The sequence below is a fragment of the Macrobrachium rosenbergii genome, chromosome 24 (assembly GCF_040412425.1).
Source record: "Macrobrachium rosenbergii isolate ZJJX-2024 chromosome 24, ASM4041242v1, whole genome shotgun sequence".
NCBI classification, from domain to species: domain Eukaryota; kingdom Metazoa; phylum Arthropoda; class Malacostraca; order Decapoda; family Palaemonidae; genus Macrobrachium; species Macrobrachium rosenbergii.
The window spans coordinates 34,570,055-34,595,992 of record NC_089764.1 but is presented as its reverse complement, the minus strand read 5'-3'; the positions used below and the strand labels follow the sequence as shown (position 1 = coordinate 34,595,992).

Sequence of the window (25,938 nt, the reverse complement as noted above, 5' to 3'; positions counted from 1 at the left end):
ATGCAAGGAGCCTTACAGTGGAAAAGGAATGGAGGGAGCTAAGAACGAGATCATCTTATAATAAAAATGTCTACTCCACGGTTTTGTGGGATGAGTGTCAGCATATAAGAAAAATGTCTACTCCAAGGTTTTGTGGGATGAGTGTCAGCATATAAGAAAAATGTCTACTCCAAGGTTTTGTGGGATGGGTGTCAGCATATAATAAAAATGTCTACTCCCAGGTTTTGTGGGATGGGTGTCAGCATTAATCTTTTACGTCTTTGACGCTTAGAAATCTTATTCCAGTGCTTCCCACCTACAGTGAAAATTTAGCAACCAGAAGTCCGCCTCTACGGCCCAATGGCTCCAGGTTGAAATAAACCCACAGATAGTCTAGAATAATAATAATTAGAAGGTTGACCGAATCCTAGAACTAATCCGCCATGGATATCAGTACCAACTGATGACGACTTGTTCTTGTACTACAACCACCACAGGAAACAATATTTCCTCTTTGGTGGCTGCAAAAAAATTCTCTGAATAACCTGATATTTACTTTCTTGCACATGTATATAAAAGAATACTCAGTTACGTAATTTAAACTTGTTCGTAAGCGCTTTAATATTATAAATGCATCCTTTGATACAAAGAAATATAGATACACTTTTTTGTATATAAATTATATATGTGTATGTGTGTATATATATACATGTATATAAAGCGAATATATATGGTAATCCAAAGTGTTTTAAATCAGTATGGCATCTATACAATTATGGATGCACACACACATATATATAATGTATATATACATGTATATTATATATATATATATATATATATATATATATATATATATATGTATATATATATCCATAATTATATAGAAGCCATACTGATTTAAAATACTTGGGACTACCATATATATATTCGCTTTATGCACTGTGTATGCAATTACCACCACGAAGAAGAAATTTTGACGGAGAGCACCGGGCCATGACGGAACAACTGCCCAGATCATTTTAGCTGGAATGAAATGAACCTCCCTACGCTAACTAAACTGCTTCGTAGAATAAGGAGTGGGAATGCTGTAACAAGGCCTGGTGATTGGGAATCGTGAGTCACGTAGCAAATGCAACAATGAAAGCAATCTCCCCAAACGTGACAACTGTAAGGGCATTGCACTTCATTGGTTGTGGTGGAAACCCAAAGTTTGTTCTTTATCAACATGCTGGAGAGAGATGATAAAATGCTGAAGTGATGGATAGTTTTTTTTTTTGTAAAAGACAGGCCTGTCCCACTGATCGAGTGTTTGCGCCGAGACATTCTATGTGCACGAAATTTAAAAATCCCCTTTCTGATGGTGTCTGACGATTATACGAAGCCATTCGGCAGCTTCCATCGACAAATATTTTGGGAGGTCTTAAATCACTATCGTATTCTTGTTAATGATCTAATCGCAAATTAAATTCTCCATGACAAAAGCAGATGCAAAGTTGATTTTAATGGCGTGTTGCCAAGTGAATTAGCAAGTAGTGAGTGATTTTATGGAAATGTTATGGCACTAATGCTGCATGCCATTCGCATCGATTTTATTGTCAATAAGTGGTTGGAGATGGCAGCAAGACTGACAAACTAAAGTACTCAGATGATGCTGTTTTAATCAGCGAAGCACCACAAGACTGATAAGTCAGCTTCAATAGAATGCACCACACATTTAGAGATAAAGGGACTTGGGTTGTATCTAGGAAAAAGAGAAAATAAAAATCAGAACAGATTATGCTCAAGAGGGTGATATGAACCAGCTGGGAAATGTATTGAGGCAGGGTGTTTCAAATATTTAGGAATAATTATATTCAGGCTCTCTTATCACGGAATTTCTTGAAAAGGAAAAAAGTTAAAAAAAAAAAAAAACTGGCAGACTAAGTAAGATCAGGAACTTAGATAAACAAATTCAACATGAAATCTCCGATATACATTAAATCTAGTACAGCTCCAAGAATATGAGGCGTCAGATGGCAATACATGGGGAAAATGCTTCCGTAAGATCATTACGGAAACCTAACATGTAGATGGGAGAATGATGACTCGGCAACAAAGGTGGCTTGGACATGTCCTTCGAACACCGACGGGAGAATAGTACGTGGCAAGAGTCAGCCGGGCTACCAGCGGGTACTGGAGAGTGGAAAACCCAGACCTACTTTGATGAGCACTGTTAGACTAGAGGCTGGGGATAATATGTCGAGATTTGTGGAAGTGAGAACACAGGGGACATGAGTGACGGAATTTCACAGAGGCTCCTTTCGTCTCACGGCCTTGGAGGTGATGATGATGATGATATGCACTTAAATACAAACTCACATCCATGTTTGATTTAAATTTGAGCAGCCATATTGAGAATGTCATACATACTCTCTTGCCGCCCACAAATACAAACGCATTTTATCTGAACAAATAGATACAGAAACAGTTAAATAAAAAGAGATTGGGACCCCTTACCTTTCCCTGATGTTTTCCAAGTAATTGCTGACGTAGTCGGCCATCTCCCTGGCGGCTGACCTGAATTGTTCTCCATCCATCTTAAAGAGAAATTTGTGATTAACAGTATCGTATATTGTAAAAGCTATCAGACACGCAAAAGGACTCTAAAACACGTTTCATTTTCAATTACACGTAGAGCTATCAAACGCGCAAATTGATTTCAAAATCATTTTTCTTTTCAAATATATAAGTAGCGACATCAGTGATTGTTTAGCGTCCTTATCTCTGAAGAAAGCATCTACTGCATACCAAGTTATAGAATGGTCTCAGCGTTGATGACAGCAGATGAAACCGCTGTAAAATCACATTTCGAAGTGTGACGCTTCTTTCCAACAAGAGGTTAGTTTTAGAAATTTTTGTATCTTTTCTGAAAAGACTTATATTAGCACAACTTCTGTTAACTGCAAAAACATTTCAAGGCAAAGTGAATGTCTCACAGATAATTTCATGACAATTTTAAACCTTTTCATTTAGCGTTATTGCTCTTTTTTTTTTTTTTATTATTTTACATGTACTTTGACTACAGTTAGACACAGCACTCAGCATCCAAATATCTAGGGTGAATTAAAAGAAGAGACATGGAGCATCAAAATCTATTACTTTGGGGAAGAAAATACACTTGTATTGAAATTCATCTGCAGATGCTCTTCTCCTGTTACCAAAAACATCAAGAAAAAACAAGATATGGCTACAGCACTTCATACATAAAGCCCAGGGAATACCTCAAGATTAACCTATAAAAGCTACCTAGTAAATACCAAACATAAATCACCAATGCAATCCGCGTTGGTCTCTCTGAGAACGAACGTCAAACGACCAGTGCTTTTGAATAATCGGCAATATTGGGGGCTGTTTCTCTAAAAGGACTTTGTAATTATATAATTTAGCACTGTGAAGTGTTTAAGTACCTTGCAAAAGATTCGATTCATGAAGAAAAAATATAAACTATTTTAACGAGACACTAACTGCATGAAATAAAAGAATGATTGTTTAGTTTCTTGCGTATTGGTGTGAAAAACAAAAAAAAGACTTACTGATCTTTTTCCAATCACCATTATTTCATATTATTAAAGGAATACTACTTACCTGAATTACTCTTCCACCTACGATATATTTCAGCCACAAAGCATCTCCATAAACGGGGAGGGAATCATGAACTATGATAAATACGGCCCGCCGCCTTCCTCTCGGAGGAAGCGAATCAATGATTCTTCCCAATTTCCTAGTTATCTGCCCCCTTTTCCATTTCGCCCGGCAATCCATCATTCCTCCTACCTTATCTCCGTCTTTCCAAAAATGTTCTTTCAGAAGATGCGTGAGACTTCCTTTTTTCGTAACATTTGCTTTTCAGTTATATCATTCTACGTCAGTTATTTGTGTGTGAGTGTGTATACATATTTTTCACCTGTGGTAATGTGTGATATATATACATATATACATACATACATATATATATATATATATATATATATATATATATATATATATATATATATATATATGTATAACTGAATCACGAAAATATGGAACATGATGAATATATAAATAAAGATAAAATCACGAAAAAGGGAAACACTGGGTGCTGCGAGGCCTTTCGACACTAGTCCTTTACTTAGCAAGGACTAGTGTCGAAAGGCCCTGCAGCACTCCAGTGTTTCCGTTTCCTTCGTGATTTTATCTTTATTATATATATATATATATATGCTACGAGTGTTGGTGGATTGCAAGTTCTTACCTTTGGAAAAGAGACATCTGACTGGGAACCAATAGGTTCATTCAAGAATGAATGTTGGGAGAATTATCTTTCAAGTAATGGAAGGACTCAGGAGAGAAATTCCAGGTCTAAAGTAATTAAATGTATTTACATGAATCAGAAGAATCAATTACAAACAGCCCTATACAAAATTGAAAAGATTAAGAGTGCCACTCAGTATGGAATAAAATATGATGAATTAGCACTCCCGAATTACTTGATTGATGGACGTTGGGGCACAGTGGAGACAGTTGGTTCTGCAGAGGTTCACACAACCCTTCTGCATGATCACTTGTTAAGCCAAAACACAGACTAAGCTTTACAAAGGGATGCTGCTGAAGGCTTAAGGAGTTGACATCAGGTTATTTTCAGTAAATTACTCTTTGACACTGATTACCAACAATTTCAACACAAGGGGATAAAGGAAACAAAAATGAGATAAGAGTATAAGAAAAAAGACCAAACAATTTCCACTGCACCCCAACTTATTTCCTTAAGCGAAGGCCCTTGGTTGCATAATAATGGGTTTTCAGGTGAGTGGGAATTCTACATGCGGCACTTTAAGGTAGCACTTGGATGGCATGTGGTCAACCAGACAAGAGAGGCGAGCGGTTGCTCGGTGACAAGGTGGCGCAAAGTGGTGGGTCACTGGGTCAGTGGTCTGTCTGCCTCTGTTGTTGACCCCAGGTCGTCCTTACGTGACCTCGGTTTACTGGCGGCGTTCGCCGCCCTGGGCAATTCAGGTATCCTGCTTGTCGGGGCAAACCCATTAATTCCTGCCGTAAGGCCATTCACGTGGTTGCCTGAGAAGGGTGGGTTCTGTCTGGGGAGGAGAGTCTTTCAGCCAATAAAGTCACAAAAACAGATTGCGACAAGGCCTTTGAAGAGGCTTAGAGAGTGAAACTGCTGACCCTGACGAATTTAATTGTCAAGTTTTCATTAACAGGGAGCATCTTAAGGAGTGTCACCCTGTTTCTCTGTGTCGTTCTTCTAAAAGTTAGCATAGAGGGCTGTGAAGTAGATATACTTGTAACAATATATATATATATATATATATATATATATATATATATATATATATATATATATATATATATATATATATATATATATATATATATATATATATATATATATACACTCATACACCTACTCACATGCTAATGAATATATGACACCCAAAACTCTGTGACAACCAACACTTCTACAATTTCCAGTACGGCTGATTTTCATGGCAGGGGATTTCGAAGGACAAACAAAAACTGTTTTTATGCTGCCCCAATAAATCATTAGTTGACAGCTTTTTCAGCCGTTACAGGGGAAGTAAAGGTGGTGCTGAGATTGGGAAAGAAGGAAAATCTAACAAAATAATAAACAATAACGGGACAGACTAAGTTCACCTTTTTTCGTGAAAACTTCAAAACTCTGGTGCTACAGCCCACGCAGCCACTGTTCCAGAACTTTTATAGCGGACTCCAGTTCCTGTAAATATGAATTAATGTCGAATTTACAATCGAAAAGCAAAAACCAGGGATTTCCTTTCGCCAGCTATGGGTTTCGTTGACGATATTTTGCTAAAACTCACCTCGACGTGCACCACACATGGGAACCCATTCAGGTGACAATTGCCAACATTAATTAGAGCTAAGGACACAAAGGGACTGAGGTGGGGAGAAATTTCCAAACTGGGGGATTCCGAACTAAGACATTTTTGGGTGTTTGCTGATTCGTAGAGAATTTAATTCGACTGTTAAAATAACGTTGGGAATATTATTTGTATTCTTATTATTGATCTAACAAAAGATTGTAGACAATTTGTCCAGTAATTTCTTTGTTATTCCTCGTGTCTCTTGAGAATGGTAATTTTACATAAAATATTCATTCGTAAAAATGGGAAATTAAAATGTAGCAAATCTCCAAGGCAAAAAGGAACTAAGCCTTGAAATGCAAAAGAAAACGACTTTGGAAAGCCCAAAGAAAGTTAATATTTAGATCACTCACACATCTGCCAATATTTGAGGAAATGTTTATAATAAAAAAAAAACTTTGTAGGAAATGTCACGGACCGACGGACAGACAGAGAAAATGAAAAAGATTGGTGGTTGATTAATAAATAACCTGAGTCCAGGACAGATGCCGGAATTTATAAACCCCAAAATAAAGAGAAAGATTAAATTTTAAACCGAAGGAGATGAATCTTGAAATGGGAAGAGATATTCATTTATGGGCAAACGGAATGCACATCTAGATAAAAAAGAAAAAATCTTGAATACAATATCATGAAAAGAAGAAGACTGAAACTGTTTGCAAAACAAAGAAGAAAATATTTACAAAACTGAATATCTCATCATGAGTAAGGAAATGAATTTTGCAACGTATGACAAAATAAACCCGTGAGGGTGAAAGAGCGTTTACTGCCCCAAAGAGGAGAGAAAAATGACCTCGTTAACCACGCTAATTAGATAATAATGGACCCTGGATTTTTTTTTTTCAATTCAAGATTAATTTTCACAGCTTCTCGTTCTCTTGTCTCCTAATTAAAATGAGATCGATTTAGTTCTTTGAATTATAACAAAAGCTAGAGTAGAAGGACCCAGACCCACTAGGATGAGAACCATGAGAACGAAGGCTGGGGCGAGTGGAGATTGGTGGAAGATAAAGCACAAGAAAGACAAGAGTTGCGGACGTTCACAGAGGCCCTTTGAGTCATCTGGCTTCGGATACTATGGTGACGATGATAATTAAACATGAACGAAGAAGCGCCAGAAAATAAAAGCGTGGAAAGAAATGTGCACACACACAAACCCGTTCAAGAAATATATAGTATTTTATAGCTAGAACCACTGTGGTAAGAAGCATTCATCATGATGAGGTGCTTTTGGGTAGGAACAGCATCATTGCTACTACAGCCCCCTCCATACATTTCAGGTTTCTCTACAATCATCCACTTCCTCGTTGGACAAATCGGTAGAGTTCTCGGCTAGCACTCTGCTAGGCCCGAGTTCGAGTCTCCGGCCGGCCAATGAAGAATTAGAGGAATTTATTTCTGGTGAGACAAATTCATTTCTCGGTATAATGTGGTTCGGATTCCACAGTAAGTTGTGGGTCCCGTTGCTACGTAACCAATTGGTTCTTAGCCACGTAAAATAAGTCTAATCCTTCGGGCCAGCCCTCTCTAGGAGAGCTGCTAATCAGCTCAGTGGTTTGGTTAAAGGAAGGTATACTTGCTTAATTTCTATGATCACCCACAACACTTAATCCCAAATTTTTGTGGATTAGAACTTCATTTTTACATCAATTATATCAACCTTCACTCTGTCTTCCTGGCTTCAACGTTGTCGATGACCTTTGATGCTGTGACACCATTTAGAATTAATCAATAAGAATAGAATATACAATTTTGTCCAGAGGTCAAGCGCTGGGACCTATGAGGTCATTCAGCTCTAAGAAAATGAATCACCCAATCAAGCAATAAATCATAACTTTAATTCAAACGTTTTCAAACTCTTTCATCAGCCTCTGCTTGCTCCCTCGCTAATCAGCGCTATTTTGTCCACAAACAATTATTGTTTTACAACTCAAACACACTCACTTTGTGATACATTGTTTAGTGTCAGGATAACTGTTTTGAACACCCGTTAGCAGTCATGACAATAAGAATGTTTTTCTACCCCAACCGAAGATATGAGTTCTGGAATGACATGCGCGAGTCAAACCTTTTCCTCACTGACTAAACTTTCATCTAATCACTCATATTTGACACTATACTGCATCTTTGTTAGTTGTAGACACAGCACATTGTATCTGTACTAGTCACAGTGTTGTAGCATCTCTACTGATTATGTAATTATCAAGAGACAAAAGCAGGATAAAAGCTCTGCACTTAAAAACGTGTTTGCTTAATAATATTACAGCCGATAAGAAAATAAAAGAGCTAAGCCCCGCTGCTAATTAAAAGCATGTCAGTCACATACATGGATGGCCAACCATGCTTGCTTTCCAACGCTTTTGACCAATAGCCCCTTTTGCAAAATTTCAGCGGAACTGAAAGTATACCTTTGTGAGATGAACTTTTAAAACTTTCACGACTAATTTAACATGCTACAAATCCGCTTCTCTCGGGTCGGATACCACAAGGAAATCCGAACGAAAGGAAACGAAGCCAGGTCGAAGCCAGAGTCGTCGTTCGTCTGCCTCTTGTCAGCTGCATCCGGCAACTTTCCCCCTCATGAAAGACGCCGGCGAGATGAGACTAATGTGGCACGTTTCAGCGATAAAGGGAAGGGGAGAGGGGTACTAGGCACCACAGACAGAGGGGGCGGGGGGAGGTGGGTGGCGGAAGGAAAGGTGATGGGGGTGGGAGACCCTGGGCGATCTTTTATCCTTTAAAGTGGGTTACCATCTGCTCTAGAATTCAAATAGTGCTTATCTACTCATCTGGGCAACGCACTGAGAGTTTCGTACCTTTTGCTGTTGGGTTTTACTGACCAAAGGCTAAGAGAAAAGGCATGTTTTTGAGGGTTCAAACTCTTCTTCAATGCAGTTTTTAAAAGAGTTGAAGTGTTTTAATCATGACCTAGAATTTTGCTGTTGGGTTTTATCAAAGAAACATATTTTGAGGTTCAAACTCTTCTCAATGAAAAAAGCCAAAATCATGACCTGTTAATCAAGAAACCACAATGAAAATGCCAAATGTTATGTCAGTATAGGAACACCATTAATCATTGTAACAGATCATCAAGTATAACAATTTCTCACTTCGTGATTCATGGAATGGCTACACCATCTTCACGTGCTTTCGAAATAATTAGGCAGCAGCAGTGATCCCGTAAGATAGGCATTAAAACTTTTATCTAAATATTCGATAAACTGAATTATTTTTGGCTTAACCATACTGAAAAAAAATCGGGCAAACCACCATCAAAGAGGCCAATAAACATTCGCTATTTTAAGCCAATGTCACTCACGTAAGAGATATTCTGCTTCATATCCTGCAGAGTCAACCGTATTGCTTTGTTCGCTCTCTAAGGCTTCACTGTAAGCCTGCCATACCTGAATAAAGGGTGAAACGTATGTGCAGAAATGGCTAAGGACCTACTCGGTGGAAATCTACACCGATGACCCTTACAATCTGTCTCCAAAGGGGCCTGCTGATCTAAGCCTACCTGCAGTGTACCATACGGCAGAAAATGCCTTTCTAACAGCAAAGTCTCTCTCAGAAAAACATGACAAAAACTCAGAAACAATTGAGGAAGCATGACAAATTTTCACAGATCTGGGACGTGAACAAAGGATTACAGGAATCATTCCACGGTCTTAAAACTGTGGAAACAAATAACAATCTTTCACGGATCTGTGATTCAATTAAAAGAGTGCAGGAATCATTAGACAATCGCACAGCAAACCACCAGGCTCCTTTGAGTGAGGCATCCATTATTCCCTCGCCTCCCAACAACACGAGAGAAGTGAGGGTGCGACGCGAAGTCGAGATGACCATACCCTCCTTCCCAGTGCCTCCGGTGGAAAATAGATCTTCAGTGACGATCACCAGCCCTCGTGAGTCTTCCGACCCTACCTCTCCCCCCGCCCCCCCCCCCAACGCCCCGTCGCGGATGAGGACATGAATAATCATGAGGGGAATGGGGCCTGGTAGACACAAGCAAGCGGAAAAAGAAAAGAACCTCTCGATTGCCCGCTGGACCGAAGCCTAACATTCGTGAATCGCCTGGCCCAAAACCTAAGAGATGCCCTATTGTGATTCACAATTTGCACTCATCGGTGAAGCTAGACACCATAGCAGAGAGAGTCAAGTTTCTCACAGGCTCCGACCCTCTTACCTCCCTCGAGCTACCACGCAAAATTAAAAGTGGCCTACAGGATTACCTGCCTATTTCAACACCTCAATGTTTTTAAAGGCAAGAGTTTCGGTCCTAATATAAAAGTCTCAAGATATAACCTAATCCAGGACCAATCCCCCCAGGAAACATACTTACACCCCAAGCAGGGGTTCAGGCGCAGGCTCGCCTTCTACCACAAGTGCCAGTCAACCTTCCATGGCAAGTGACTGCCCACCCTCACTGGCAACACCCCTTCCACCCAAATGATCAACTCATTCATTTCCCATCCTCGTGAGTAGCCATGGATATATTAGATATAATCTCTCGGAATATTTTTGGCCTCAAGCGGAACATTCCTCACCTAAACATGTTCTGCAAAAACTTCAAAGGGATCATTGCATTACAAGAAACGCTCCTCTGGCCTCATGACCTTGCTATCTGCAATTCAGTGCATGAGACTTCAGAGCTTTCTCGACCTCATCGATGCAAGTTACAGATCACATCTTAGCTGGTTGCCCAAAAGGGCGCCTTTCTTTCCTGTTGCACAAATCGCTAGACAATATGGTGAATGTGATGACCTATAGGGGTGATAGATTGCTGGGGCTTCAAGTGACAGTAGAAGACTCTAAGATCTAATTAATGTTTATATGCCCTGGGAAAAGTACAATAATTTTGATAAATACTGCATGATCCTAGGTGAGTTACACAGCATTATTCATGAGTCTACTACTGATTATATTTATTTAATTGGGGACCCTAATTCTCACCCCAATAAACAATTTTGTAACAGACTTACTTACTTCTGTCAAAATCACGCTCTCCAAATTAGCTATGTAATGCTCCTCCCTCCCTCCTCCTATACCTATGTACAAAATAGAATAGACACAATTACATCCTCCTGGCTGGACCACTGCATCACATCCCCACAACTTCATGATTCTACTGCAACCTGCAACATTCGCTACGATCTTGCAACAGGTTATGACCACATCCCCTTACAGGTGTCATTCAATACCCGATCCCTCCCTACCGTGAACTCCCAACTGATCGCCCACCTACTGTTACCTGGGATTTTAAAAGCCAACAGAAAACCAGATCCTTTAGGGAAACCACAGAAACCAGGCTGCGGTCATTAGTTCAACCGTCTTACTGTGCACTAACCCAAAATGTAGAAATGACCATCACAGAAGAGATCTGAAAGAATTCTATTCGAATATAATTTCTGCTATGCTTGCCTCCGGCAGGGATACCTTTAGATCTCGTCAAGGCAACTCTCGTAATGTACCTGGATGGAATGACTTGGTTAAAGATCTATACACACATTCACGAGAAATGTTTTTACTATGGAGGCAAAATGGTAGCCTGAGGGAAGGAAAGTTTGCACTGCTAATGAGGCAGGCAAGAGCGCAGTTCAAACTTGCCCTTTAGCACTGCAGACTGAATGAAAAGCAACTAAGAGCTGATGCAATATCTACAAAATTAGAATCTAGTGATTACCCTCATCTTTGGCACGACATTCAATCCCTAAATCCCAAAACTAAAAAGCTATCATAAAAAGCAGGAAAAGCCGTCGGTGATGGGGCTATCGCAAGGATGTGGGGCGCCACCTCAGCACTATCCTGAATTGCATAAACAATCAAGACCCCCGAAGGGATGTAGATAACCTCCTTACTGATAACATTCAGTTTCATTTCGCCGATCATTTTATGCCAGGTAACATCATCGATGCCATAAGCAACCTACCTAATAATAAATCGCCCGGCTGCGATGGTCTACCTGCTGAAGCTTTCAAATTCTGCCATCCGATAATTTACACTTTGCTAGCTGCTCTATTCACTGCGTACATAATTCACCAGTTTCTCCCAGGCTCCCTACTTTTAGTTCACTTAATACTATTAATAAAAAACAAGCTAAAGGATGCAGCTGACCCTGGCAATTATCCCCTGATTGCAATTACTACAATTGCATTGAAGATACTTGAGTCTGTTCTTCTAGTGAAACCTCTCCCCTTTCTGCAAACTACTGACAACCAGTTCGGCTTGAAAGCAAACCACTAAACCGACACCTGCCTCTACATCCTGAAAGAATTGTTGAACTATTACCTATCATCAGCCTCTCCAGTTTTCTTATGTTTTGTAGATGTGAGAAAAGCATTTGACAGAGTACTCTACCTGAAACTCTTCCTGAAGCTGCACAAACAAGGCACACATCTGTATGTAATTGGCATTTTATGTTGCTGGTTCTCCACACAGCAATTCTTTGGCAAATGGGGTAACGTATTGTCGTACGCCTTAGGCTCCCTAAACGGGCTCCGACAAGGGGTCATTCTTTCTCTCCATACCTGTTTAACACGTACACAGATGCCCTGAATGCCAAACTGAGCTCACTCCCAATCTGATGCACTATCAGCGAAACAACAATAAACAACCTCTGTTACGCCGGCGATATGGTTCTGATTTCCCCTTGATCAGTGCAAGGTCTCCAGCGACACATCGACACTTGCTGCCAACATGCAGAGGAATGAATATGATATCCTATACAACGAAACCAAGGCCCAGTGTATGTCGCTGCTTCTGACATTGCTTAAGCATATTGTAGAACCACAAGTTTTCTTCTGAAAATCGTCTGGTATTCGTGCTTGAATTTCCGTATTTGGGCCACATTATCACGGGTGACCTAAGAGATACGGCAGATATAGAACAGAGGTGTCGTAAACTATGTGCAACTGGCAACATAATTGCAAGGAGGTTTGCCTTCTGTCACCGAGACACGAAACTACTGCTGTTCCGCTCGTACTGCTGCAGTATATATGGGTGTTCCCTTTGGACGAACTATACCTGAAAGACCATGAGACGAATCACTGTTGATTACACTGACATTCTGAGATGCCTCACAAACACTCCTCGCTATCACTCCGCCACGCAGATGTTCATAGACAACCGCCTGGATAATTTAAAAATAATTTTTAGGCGAACAATGTCCAGTCTGATCACCTGACTGAGAAACAGCAGCAATTCGCTCATACAAAGCATCCTAAGCAGTGAGGCAAGAAGATCTAAAGCGTTAGAAAGATGGGATAATGAGGCATCTGTTCCTTAAATGACTTATTCTCTATTTTTGCAATTATGAGGTGTCATCTCCAGAATCTGTCATTATTATTATTATTATTATTATTATTATTATTATTATTATTATTATTATTATTATTATATTTCTATGTTTCTTGTTATTATTGGTATTTTCCTTTTTTTATTATTACTGTGATTAATATCATTGGAGAGTTCTGCTATTTTCAATTTTTGTATTTAGCCTTCTGGACCTGACTTCTGTAACCAACCTAAGGTCCCTAGCTGGAAATTAATCATCTGCAATATTACATGCATGTAGGCTAGGACGGATTTCTGCCTATTAGGATAGAGACCTGACTTAGCTAAAATAAAGTACAATTTCGTACAAATCTCAAAAGCCTTTATACAGTCGTGCGGCTGCTCATCTGGTGAGTGCCATGTTACCTTGCTGATGTGATGGCACTGTGCCAGGTGTGGCACTAGTGTTGACAGGGCCTAGTGGCTCTGTCATATACCATTAATTTCCCTTTTAGAGGGTTTTAAAATTTGTTATGCAAGTAACTGCATGAAGGGAGGGCTAAGGACTTGGAGTACCAGAGGGTCTGGCAGTTAACACTGCATTGGCCAGTGTGATGCTTAGTAGGGTAGTTAGGCAAGGTAAATGGTTAGTGGTTACAAGGCTCAAAGTTAGATTACAATGATTAAATTGCAAGAGGAGGCAAGTTACACATTTACAAAGAGTGAGAGTAAAGGAGTAAGCTGACATCCAACTCTGGTTGGGTGCCAAGATACTCAATTAATGTGAGGCACTGTGTCAGAGGGGCACAAGTGCCAGGAGAGCTCTGTGTCTCTGGTAGGCTACCTGGACTTTCTACACCTCTGGCTTTTCTTCCTTGGACCTCTTTTAGGTTGATGGTCCACCATTTTAGGAGGAATCAGGGAACCCAAGTCTGAGGGAGGCACGAGAGTGCCACCTGTTCCGACTGCTGCGACAACTGAAGTAGGGGCGGTGCCAACAATTTCTGCAATCTGCCATCACAGTTCCTTGACCTCTGCAACCAGCTGAGATGTGGCAGAATTTTCCATCAGAATCTCATCTTGTGAAGACTGAGCAAGAGAGGAAGAAGTCTTTGTGGGAGTGCAAGGCTCGCAGGTTACAATGACCAGCTCAGGCACAGGTTGCAAGGCCGTGCCAGGGGGTGAGCTTCCACTGTGGTCAGGGGAATCTGGAGGGGACCCTAGTAAACTTTAGGTTGGCTCTCTTACCGACACTGGTAGCAGGTAGCAGGGCCAAGCGGGGCAAAGAGAGGGGGCCGGACTGGGATCCAATGAAAGGAGATCTACAGTGTGCTCTGGCACTGGTACTAAGGCAGGACCAGGCACAGGAATCAAATTTGTAATTGGCTCAATATTTGGGATGGGCAGAGTGTGGCACTGCTCAGGGCACTCAAGTGGCACTGGCAGGGACTTTGAGGCACTGGAATAAAACAGGGTAAGGGCTCAATGACCAAGATGGACGTAGCCTGGAACTGCTGAGAGAGCACACTGGCAGTGGTTCTGAGGCAGGTCTGTGAGGACTATTTGTGCCTGAAGGAGACTGTGAGGGGTCAGAACCACTGGGTTGCCTTGAGTTAGGTGAGGTCAGAGAGTCCTGTCCCAGGAAGAGGTCATAGCCTCCAGGAAGGTAATTTGCTACTGCAAGTGTGCAGAGCTTGGTTCTGTGGGGCCTGGAGACCCTCAAAACAAACTGTTGGGAGAATCAATTTTACCTGATTAATACTTTCGACGGTGACAAGTTTATGTTTGTCAATTTAGCTCCATAAGAAACTTTGTCATCCCTTATCAGGGAGACTCGCGCGCCAGTATCTTCAGATGCCTTGACCTAGTGTGTAGGGTAGGTACCTTGAGGAGGTGCCACAAATATAGGGCCCTCGGCTGGGGGACCTAGGGATTGACGATTGGTAACCGCCAGTTTAATGGCGGATGCAGCTGCTTTGCTAGGGCAATTCTCCCAGAGGAAGGAGTGCCCATAGACTTTATATACAGTGCAATAAATCTTTCTAATGTCCTTTTGAGGAGCTGGTGAGGTTGTTTCTTGGACTGATCAAGGGGGTGGCAATGCAGCAGCTCTTCCCTTAGATCTGCACCAGGATTCCAAGTGCCCCTTTCTTTTGCAATGAATGCAAGCAGGAATTTTAGAAGAGGGCCCATTCTTTGGTTGGGCTTGCAATGAGGAGTGACTTAGGGGATGATCTTCCAATCCAGGGAACTGGTGAAAGGATGATAAAGTGTCCCAGTCATCAACAAAGTGGCAGCACTCACCGAAGATCTTGGGACATTTCTCAAATAAGTAAGTGGCTAATGAGCTTGGAGCATAATAGAAGTCTTCCAGTTGCATGGGTTCTAAGAGTTCCTCAAACATTGTGACGTTGAGGGCCCCCAGCCAACTAAGCATTTTACAGCTCCAGTTTTATGACAGGCCCAACCTGTCCAAGTTTGACCAGTTTCCTTTGGTTGGTCACATCAAAGTTGTCTCCAGAGTTCAGGGGTAATATTGTAGGACTTGATGATGGCCTTCCTGGCCTCTTCGAGTCCCCTGAGGTCCCCGCCTGGGCCCTGAAGATGAGAGACCTCTGCTGTTCCATTTGTTCCATTTGTTCGAGCCAGGCCTCAGATTCGGCATCATTCCACTTCGAAATTAGTGAGCTTATGCTGTTGAGAGTGGATTGTGGGGTGGCCAGTGTGGGATGCTCAGACCTATGTTGGGCGAATGCCATGGCATTCTCCTGGTGAGACCTTTCCAGCACTAGCTCTTGGTTGCGCTGGCTTTCCTTTTCTCTGCTTTCTAATTCCCTTTGGGTTAAGAACTCTATTTTTCTTTTTGAGTTACTTGAAACTAAACCCTGCGCATTTCATCACTATGATGGTTTGAGTGTTATCCGCATTATCTAACATGGGTAGCAATAAGGATTTTCCCATGTCTCTTTCCCATTCTGATATGTTGTTCTTTTCTTCATTTCCAGAAATTAGGACATTAAAAAATCCAGCTTTTCCAGTATATTTGATCTTCCATCTTCATATATATTCATTTTGTGTATATACCTGCATTTATCTCCATATCTGCACCATCCCCTAGCATCATACATACATTGCTTGTTCCTTGCATTGTGCCTAGGTGCTGATGGCTCATATCGCGGTGCTGACATTTCGTAACGTATTGTTGGCTTGCTATTTTGCTTCATCTCATGTTCTTTGTTCCTTTCCTTATTTGTTTCATTTTTACCTTGATTTTTAATATGAATTTGATTTTGATTTTTGTTCTGCATGGCCACAAGATACATATATTTACATTTTTGTTAAACCTACATCCTTTTCCTTCTCTCAACTTTTTGCATATTTTTGGATGTAGATCGCTGCATTCCTCCTCATAGCCGTCTAGATATGCACATTTGCCATAAATCTTATAATTGTGACATATCTTGGGATGCTTGTAATAACATCTTTCACCGAATCTGCAACTCCCTCTTTTCAAAAGGGTGCATACTGTGTCTTTTTCTTTTTTTTTTTTTTGCTCTTTCCCATCAGTATGAAGATCCGGGTACAACCTCTTTGGGATTTTATTTTGGGTTATCATGTCATAATTTATTTCATCATAAGTATGCTGCTGCATTGCCTCATATGTAGAATCTATGAGTTTCTCTGCATCCATACTCTTATCCTGTTCTTTGTTTTCATTATTTTTTCTATCTCTTCAATCTTATTTTCTTCTTTTCCATTTTCCTCTTCTTCTTCACCATTCTCTACTATTTGTACATTAAGTCTTGACTTAATAACATTGTCTATCCATACTAGACATGTTGAGCAAAATACTCTTGCATCCTTATTTTTATTTTGCTGGACTTCTGCACATGTAGGATGAGTAGGAACGTGGCATGCATAACATTTCCTTATCAGGTTTTTTGGATTTACAATGCTATACCACACATTACATAGTTTACATGCTTTAGGCATTCATTTTCCTATTACATCAATCAATATATTCACTATATTCACCTGACTCATTTTCTTTGTTGGAATGTGTTGATTGATGTAAATTTTCCTCATAAGTCTTTTGATTACTTGAAGTTTCTTTGGTACTCCTTAAATTATTTTCATTATATTTTCTGAAGACTCGTTCCAGTTTGAAGGATCATATCCTTTCAATATGTCTGTGAATATTTTTGCATCTTTTTTGGTTGGAGTTGTTGTTGATCTCAACGATAAGAAAGCCTAGTTCCCTGCCTGCCAAGTCGTCTTATTGTATATCTGCAAGTCAAGCAAGATTCCTCCACTTCTTACCACTGTTGCTAGACACTTCCATGATGTTCAATTTTTAATAATTCACTCAAAAAAACAACTTAGTCGTCGCTTTATCGTGCTATTCTGACATTATCTAATCAACAACAGTTCACAAACACTTCTAGGTCATTCGCTAATTGTATGTTATATGCGTGATATCAGGTTGATTATTCAGACCAAGAACGAATACGTCTCACCTAGAGACTGTCACAGCACAGAGAGGAAGAAGAGAAGGAGGGAGAAATTCCTTTCTTGGATGTCCTGGTAAAGAGGGAAGGGGAAAATTTAAAATTCAAGGTATATAGGAAGAGGACACACACCAATTCATACATACAGAGGTTCTCCAGTCATGGGAAAGAAATAAAAATAGGAGTAATGACAGGGTTGGCCATTAGGGCTTATAGGATTTGCAGTCCCGAATTTTTAGACGAAGAGTTGGATTACCTGAAGGAGAGTTTTAGGAGATTAGGATACCAAAAGTATTGGTGGGAGTGGGCACACATAAAGACAAGGAAAAAATATTTTGGGGAGAGGGAAAGGATAGAAAAGGAACATTTGATAGGGAAGAAAATAATTACAGTCCCGGACAACAACTCTCTTCCACCCATCAACAGGAAGCTAGATAATTTCAAATTGATAGGCAGCCACAAAAACACCATTAGTAATAAAATAGTTAGAAACAAAAAGTCGGTAGAGGGGGAGGAGATTAGAGGGGAAGTATATATGGCAGCGTGTCTAGACTGTGAAAATGGGTGCTATGGTGAAACTGGCAAATCATGTAAAGAGCGAAGCAAACAACACCTGCAGAACATAAGGCATTATAATCAGACGTCGGCAGTTGCCAAACACTGTTGGGAAAATGACCATAAAATAGACTGGGAAAATATGTGTTTTCTGTACAGGAACGCCAACAAAACGGCCAGATTGGTTGTAGAGAATGCCTTCATAACATGTGCCAACAACACAATGGCAGGGAAGACCAAAAACGGCTCTGAAGACAGCATATCTAGAAAAATCTTACACTCCACAGTAGCAAGGAAACGAAGGAAAAACGCAAGAGAACGCACGGAAAACAGACACCTGGAAGAAGAAGGGGGCAGAGAAAGGCCAAGGTCACGAGGGGGTGGGGGTCAAACATGAGGAGCCAGGCGATTATAGGATTAAAAGTACCCAGCACACAGATATAAATACAGCTGGACTACGTGTTTGGTCACTGTACAAATACTTGATAATGTGGACTGTTTGTCCAAGAAAGCTTGTAACTTTTTCTGAATAAATATTCCATTAGATACCACCCAGTTTGAATGAGGTCCTTTTAGTAAAATATATATATACGAGTGTGCATTTTGGTTGAACTGAACTGTGCAGAATTACAAAATCCTGATAAGGTAATTAAAATGAAACACGTCTTATCTTTTTCCGCACTTACGGGTAAACAACCAGAGTGACAAACATTTTTCATCCAAAGGATTATGAAGTGCAAGCTAATTTAGATAAAGGAGTGTGATTTACAGCAAGACTTTCCTCTCAACCCTTTTTGCTGATGTATTTCAGTAATTTGGTAAAATATACTTGTAAAGGACAGGACTAAATATTTTTTTTATTGTCTTTAAATAATTTATTCTATTTTCTTTAGACTTAACTAAATAGCAATGCACTTACAGACTTACAATATGGTTACTGGTTTCTTTTTTAGTTATTTTCAGGACTGGTGGATTGGTGGTATAACAGTGAGATTAGTTCTGTCAGATGCAAGAACACTAGGACAGCACTCTGGAATCTGCTTTAGTCTCTAGGGGCTTGATCGTCGGTCTTGAAAATCACTAAGTAGGACATGCCTATTATATGTTATTACTTGCTGACCAACCCAGCGCTGCCCAGGAAAACTCTGAAACCCACCAATAAACTTTCTCCCTCTCTCTCTCTCACTCTTTCTCCTCTTTCTCCTCCCTAACACCCCCCTACTCTCTCTCTCTCTCTCTCTCTCTCTCTCTCTCTCTCTCTCTCTCTCTCTCTCTCTCTTAAGATAGTTGCTTCAATTACATTGCCCAGCATCTTTGACAATTTATATTTCGCCCCTTCTCACCCCCCATTTCTATCGGGGCTGAACTTGGACTTAAAGGGCATCAGGAGTGTCACTATTCGCCTCAACAACCTCAAAAAATATGGATTAGACACTAATATCCGTCATTTTTTACATTTTATTTCTCACCCATTCTCACACCGCCCATTCCTATGGGGGCTGAAATTGGACTTAAAGGGCATCGGGAGTGTCACTATTCATCTCAGCAACCTTGAAAACTATGGATTAGACACTAATGTCTGTTGTTTTTGGTTATTTTTACATGTCATCCCCTTCCCACCCACCCCCTTCCTATCAGGGCTAAACTTGGACTGAAAAGGCATCAGGAGTGTCACTATTCATCTCAGCGACCTCAAAAACTATGGATTAGACACTAACATCTGTCCTTTTCAGTTATTTTTACATGTCACCCCCTTACCACCCCTACCCCCACCCCCTTTAGTGCCAGTGATGTCTTACCCCCACAGTATTCTTTCCCAGACAGAAAGTCATAAGTATACAAAACTTGGTCGAAATTGCTCAACGCATTTCAGAGTTATGCTGAAACATACATACATACATACATACATACACACACATACATACATACATACCCACACACATCCATTTTTATATGTATAGATTATTTCACCCACTGAAGAAGCAGCAAGCAGGGACACTTCTTCTGGGCGAGCTAGAAGAGTGCTGTGAACCCACCAAATATGGCAAATTCATCATAAAATTTAAAATCACTCTGTTTATAAATCATAATGGGACACTAATTTTTCTGTTCCCCTTCTAACTGCACTGCACTCAAGATAATGGGAAGATAAATCTGTGAAATTTAGTCTATAAAGCCAAGCACTGGCCACTTTCATTTATTGCCTGAAGCAGGTAAGAATATCTATTTCAGGCGAGCTAAAATAAAGTAATAAGCTGAAATTATACTTAAACCATATTTACTTTAAAAATTACATTAGTTTATCAATATTATATACATTTGTCAAGTACCTCCTCACGGTCACGGACCTGCCCTGATTTAAAAGAGGACAGTAAAATATGTCACACGGTTCGAACCGTTCCCACTTGGTAATAAATATTGGTGATATGCATTTGTCCAGCACTTTCTTATTAAATCACACTGGTTCTCCCACCAATGTAACTTGAAATTTCCCATTTGTTAATGGATAGTTGGATGACCATAAACTGTAGATTATTAGCTAAACGATCCCAACTAGTTTGTCACATACTTCTAATGCTAGAGTGGATCAGCTGCTTAAAACTTCCACTGAGTGACGAAGTAACCCCATAGCCTCTTTATAAGTGTCCTGTCTGCTCTCTCGCTACCATCTATACTGACGGGAGCTAGGGCCAAACTAAAACTCATCCTGACAGCTCAATAAAGAGCCCAAAACGTGAACAACATTTCAAAACACAAGTCACACTCAGTATATTTTCATGGTGAGAAGTTCCAATAACTTAACTGAAAATTCATTACTTGAAGCTGATTTTCCTTATGACAATTCTGATCTTGCAGTATCATGACAGTCTAGTCATAATGCAGTTCCTATTTCAGTGAGAGGTACTAAGAAAGTTGAAGCAAAGATTAGATTAGGCAGAATGCGTGGCTGTTCAGATAACAGTATCTGCTGTTACTTACAGTGGTAAACAGCAGTGGTTCAACCTTTAAAGCTGTGTTAGTGTTTTTTCAGTTTCATGATTTTCTTGAAGAAAAGTTAAGTATACCTTAGTTTAACCAGACCACTGAGGAGCTGATTAACAGCTCTCCCAGGGCTGGCCCGAAGGATTAGACTTATTTTACGTGGCTAAGAACCGATTGGTTACCCAGCAACGGGATCTGCAGCTTATTGTGGAATCCGAACCACATTATACCGAGAAATGAATTTCTATCACCAGAAATAAATTCCTCTAATTCTTCATTGGTCGGCCAGAGAGTCAAACGCGGGCCCAGCAGAGTGCCAGTCAAGTATGATATCGACCCGTCCAATGAGGAACTTATGATTTTCTTGAGTTCCTGCATATTCAGTATTCCAGAATTTATAAATTCTAAGCTTAAAATACTATAAAGCTATAGTATTCAGTTCAGTTCACGGTTTGCATTTGTGCTTCATATGACAAAGTTTATTGCTGCTGATCTTAATAAGTGATTTCTACTCATATTCTAATTACTTCCACTTCTTTCATTAAGTTAGGAGAGATTATGTGACCTGAGATTTTCTGTATTGAAAAATGCACGCTGATGCTACTGAGGCCAAGGGATGCCCGACATTATTTGCTTTTCAGCGAAATTAACGAACAGATCCTTTTGCAAAATTTACGTGAAATGACAAATACACTTTTGAGAGATGGACTTCCAAAACATTCATGACTAAACATATTGCGAATCCGGTTTCATAGGGTCAAACCCCAGAGGGGAATCCGAACGAAAGGGAATGAAACCGAGTCGAAGCCAGAGTCGACGTTCGTCTGCCTGTTGTGAGAGCTGAATCTGGCAACTTTCCCCTCATGAAAGACGCCGGCGAGATGAGACTAATGTGGCACGTTTCAGCGCCAGAGGGAAGAGAAGTGGGGTACTGGGCACCCACGGAGAGAGTTGGGGGGGAGGTGGGAGAGAGAAGGAAAGGTGCTGTGGGTGAGAGAGCCGAAAAGAGATGGAATAACTCAATGATCTCTCCTTTTCGACTGCGATAAATTGAGTTATCGTGTCCCACTGTGATATGCGTTAAAAGAAAAGCGTTTCTCCATTCCTGAGGGCAATTCGCTTGAGGAGTTTCGCATCACTTACTGCTGATTTCTACCGGCCTAAATCCGAAATAAAAGAAATCTTTTCGTCGCTTAAAATAATCTTCACCGCATCTCTTTTATATTAAAGTGTTTAAACCAAGACCGCAATAGACCCCAATGAAAAACACCTCACGTTTTGTCAGGATAGAACATCGCAATCATTTTTAAAATTTGGCATCTCTAATAATCTCTCACACTTCATGATTAAAGACATGGCGCCATCATTTTTACCTGCGCTCGGTGTCGTTAGTCAACAGCTTTAAGGCCCAGATACACTGTCAATCATGATTGTACAATCTTCGAGATTGCGCAAACAGTGTTTGAGCCCTACACTACTATGAAGTTTGTGCAATCATTAGTTGACTTCTAAAGCTTGTGGCGTGAAGATGAGCAAAGATGCAGCGTGTATAGGCATTACTCTGGCTTTAGACGATGAGGAGGAAAGTTAAAGTAAGAAAAGAAAGATGTGGATGAAAGAGTTGTTCAAAAAAAGAAGTAAATTCACGCATGAAAATCTTCTACAGGAGTTGCTCCTCTCTGCCCCTGCAGATTACGAAAATTATCTACGCATGGACAGAGAAACTTTCATGGATTTGCTAGAAATGACTACGCCCTCATACAAAAAAATGGATACCAAGCTAAGGGATTCCATTTCAGCATGTGAAAGGCTTTCTAGTACTTTAAGATTCTTGGCTACTGGACAAACATTTCAGGAACTAATGTTCACCACAGCTCTCTCTCCACAAAGCCTTGGTGGTATCATCATGGAAACCTGTAGTGCTATTTGCACTGTATTAAAGGAATATATTAAGGTAGGTTAAATAAGGTGCAGATAACAAAAGTATTTATTAATAATAGTGAGACTACTAAATGACAAATTCCTTTAACACCATCACCAAATACATAAGAAAATATATTTCCCTGAGAACAAAACCAGAAAAAGGGGGCGGATCCTAATGCCAATATGCCATAACGTATTTAGTTTTCCAAGCTGTACTGGGGATCGTTCAAAAGGTCTGACATTGTTGTGTAAACACGGACTCAGTCGTATCTGTGATATTTCCGATTATTATATTACCCTGACTTGTGGATGCTCCGCTGTCAGAGGACAGTACAGAGATGGGCGTGGAAGACCTACTTTGAATATTATTTTCATTAATCTTAACGCTGTGTCTATGCAATGTACCTAATTTTGCCTCAAAAAGAATATCATTAATAGCCTTCCTGGCATATATTTGCTGTTCTGCACTTATTTCCCTAAATTCTTGAGCCCAGCTCTTGGCCAAAATATCAATGGGGTCGTTACTTTGCTTGAGATATGAGCATGCAAGTGAGAGTGCTTCATAAAGTTTACTCTGCATATCCAATTTCTGTAATTTCTTGGTCACGGTGGATCGTGTGGCACTAGGTCTATTTCTCGCATTTTTTCTATTAATTTGACATAGCATTCACTTTTCAAAACGCTGTTCTTATATTCATCGCTTTTAATTTTCCACAAAGCAGGAAAATCTCTATAGAGATGAATAAACTCCCTCCAAAAATCTTGAGAGTCCTGTGCGCTCGCCATGGTACCAAAGAAAAGACTGAGCTGTTGGCGCAATAATCGCTACAGACTATCAGTCCTAATTGTGTAACTACAATGATTGGGCAAACACTACTCAATCATCTGCGCAAACTGTCAATCACACCTACTCACTAAAGGATATGCCTGCACAACCACTTAGGTTGCACAATCATGATTGACAGTGTATCTGGGCCTTTACGTGAAGGTGGTAGGGAACGCAGAAGAGCCTACACCACGGAAATAATTGTGGTGGTGAAGGAACTATTTTTGAAAGTGACGATTCCCACGTGAGAAGATTAGTTGAAGGCGCCGCTATAAACATGGGAATATCTTTGGAAGATAACAAGACATTTATTTACTAATGGAGACACTTTCATCAAGTGGTTTATTGCCAAACGCTACCTAAAACATTTTGATATCAAAAGTGACATTGACAGCGTGAACCCTGATCCTCTTCCCCCTTCCCCCCCCCCCAAATCCGCCCCCCCTCCTCTCTCTCTCTCTCTCTCCAGATAGCCGACGTCCCTGTGGATGGTTCCGACTGCGGCCCCTATGTAGATCAGGCAGGCTTCATCGCAAGGTCAAAGATCAGGGATGTTGGTGCAACTGCCTGCTGAATTTGGAATACCATAACAACACCCGAACCAGCACTTCCGTGATGGGCTGTTAGCTTCTCGCCCCAGCCCCCAGGCACCCAGCCCCCATCTCAAAAACTATTCAAAAGAAAAATACCCACACTTTACATTTTAACGTAAGCACTGATGAGGAACACCGTTCAAGCGTTCGAAAGTCTTTGTTTGTTTATTTTGCACAGTAATACATTTTTACTATATGATTGTGGATTTTATTACACAGATTGTTTTCAAGAAATTGTGAATCTCTTAGCAATGTAGTAAATTATGTAATGCGCAATTCTAATGCGATCTGCACTATTATGCGTACAAGACTCATGGTATGACAATCAAACTATACCTAAATGAAGCTTTAAGACGAACATTAGGAGTCAGACTGCATGGTAGAGTTAGAAATGATGTCCTTCGCATAAACCCCTACAAGAATGACACATGATTGCCCCAGCTGGGCACTTGAGGACGCCAGAGGAGTTGGACAACCAAGGCATACTTGGATGAGAACCATGAGGAGGGAAGCTGAAGATCAGAGTGGAGATTTGTGGAAGATAAAGCACAGGAAGGACCCGAGTGGCGGAATATAAAAGAGGTTATTTGTGTCAGTGGCTAAAAGTTACGTATACCTTAGTTTAACCGGACCACTGAGCTGATTAACAGCACTCCTAGAGAGGGCTGGCCTGAAGGATTAGATTTATTTTACGTGGCTAAGAACCAATTGGTTACCTAGCAAGGGACCTACAGCTTATTGTGGAATCCGAACCACATTATACCAACAAATGAATTTCTATCACCAGAAATAGATTCCTCTAATTCTTCATTGGCTAGCCGAGAACGGAACCCACTCGACCAACGAGGAACTGTGTCAGTGGCGGCGGCGATGATGATGATAATGATAATGATAATGATGATGATGATAGTAGGAAGACCACAAATCTAAGACCAGCGAATGCTACTGCTGTTGCTCTGTGCGAAGCAGATACGACAAAAAAAAGAAAAAAAACCAGTTTACGAAGAAATGAAATCAACATTCGTAACAGTAAGGCAACGCGAAGGCTCAACAGGTATTCAACAGGTATTCAACAGGTCTGGTCAACAAACATAACAGGTGGTTATTGTGCCGGTAGCTGGAGACAAGAAAAATGAATAAAAAATAAAAAAAGGAGCTTCGGAACGGAATTATAGTCCCTTTAACGTCAAAATGGCGAGAGAGTCAAGAGGTAAAGATTAGCTTCCATTTTCTATTCCAATTCTCTGCTCGACACGTAAAGATGGGAGCTGCTTTCGCCTTTCCGTCGGCGATGCCGTCACGAAGGAATTTATGGTCGGCGCGAACGTGTTGATGATTGCACATCGTGCAACCAC

General features: G+C 40.5%; 1 protein-coding gene across 1 annotated transcript in view; it reads right to left on the bottom strand.

Annotated features, from left to right (window-relative positions):
- Positions 1 to 25,938, bottom strand: part of LOC136852016 (aromatic-L-amino-acid decarboxylase-like) — a 74,305-nt gene that overhangs the window by 46,225 nt on the left and 2,142 nt on the right. The window contains 1 exon segment of the mRNA XM_067126481.1: positions 2,479 to 2,558. Coding sequence (XP_066982582.1) covers positions 2,479 to 2,558 — 80 coding nt within the window.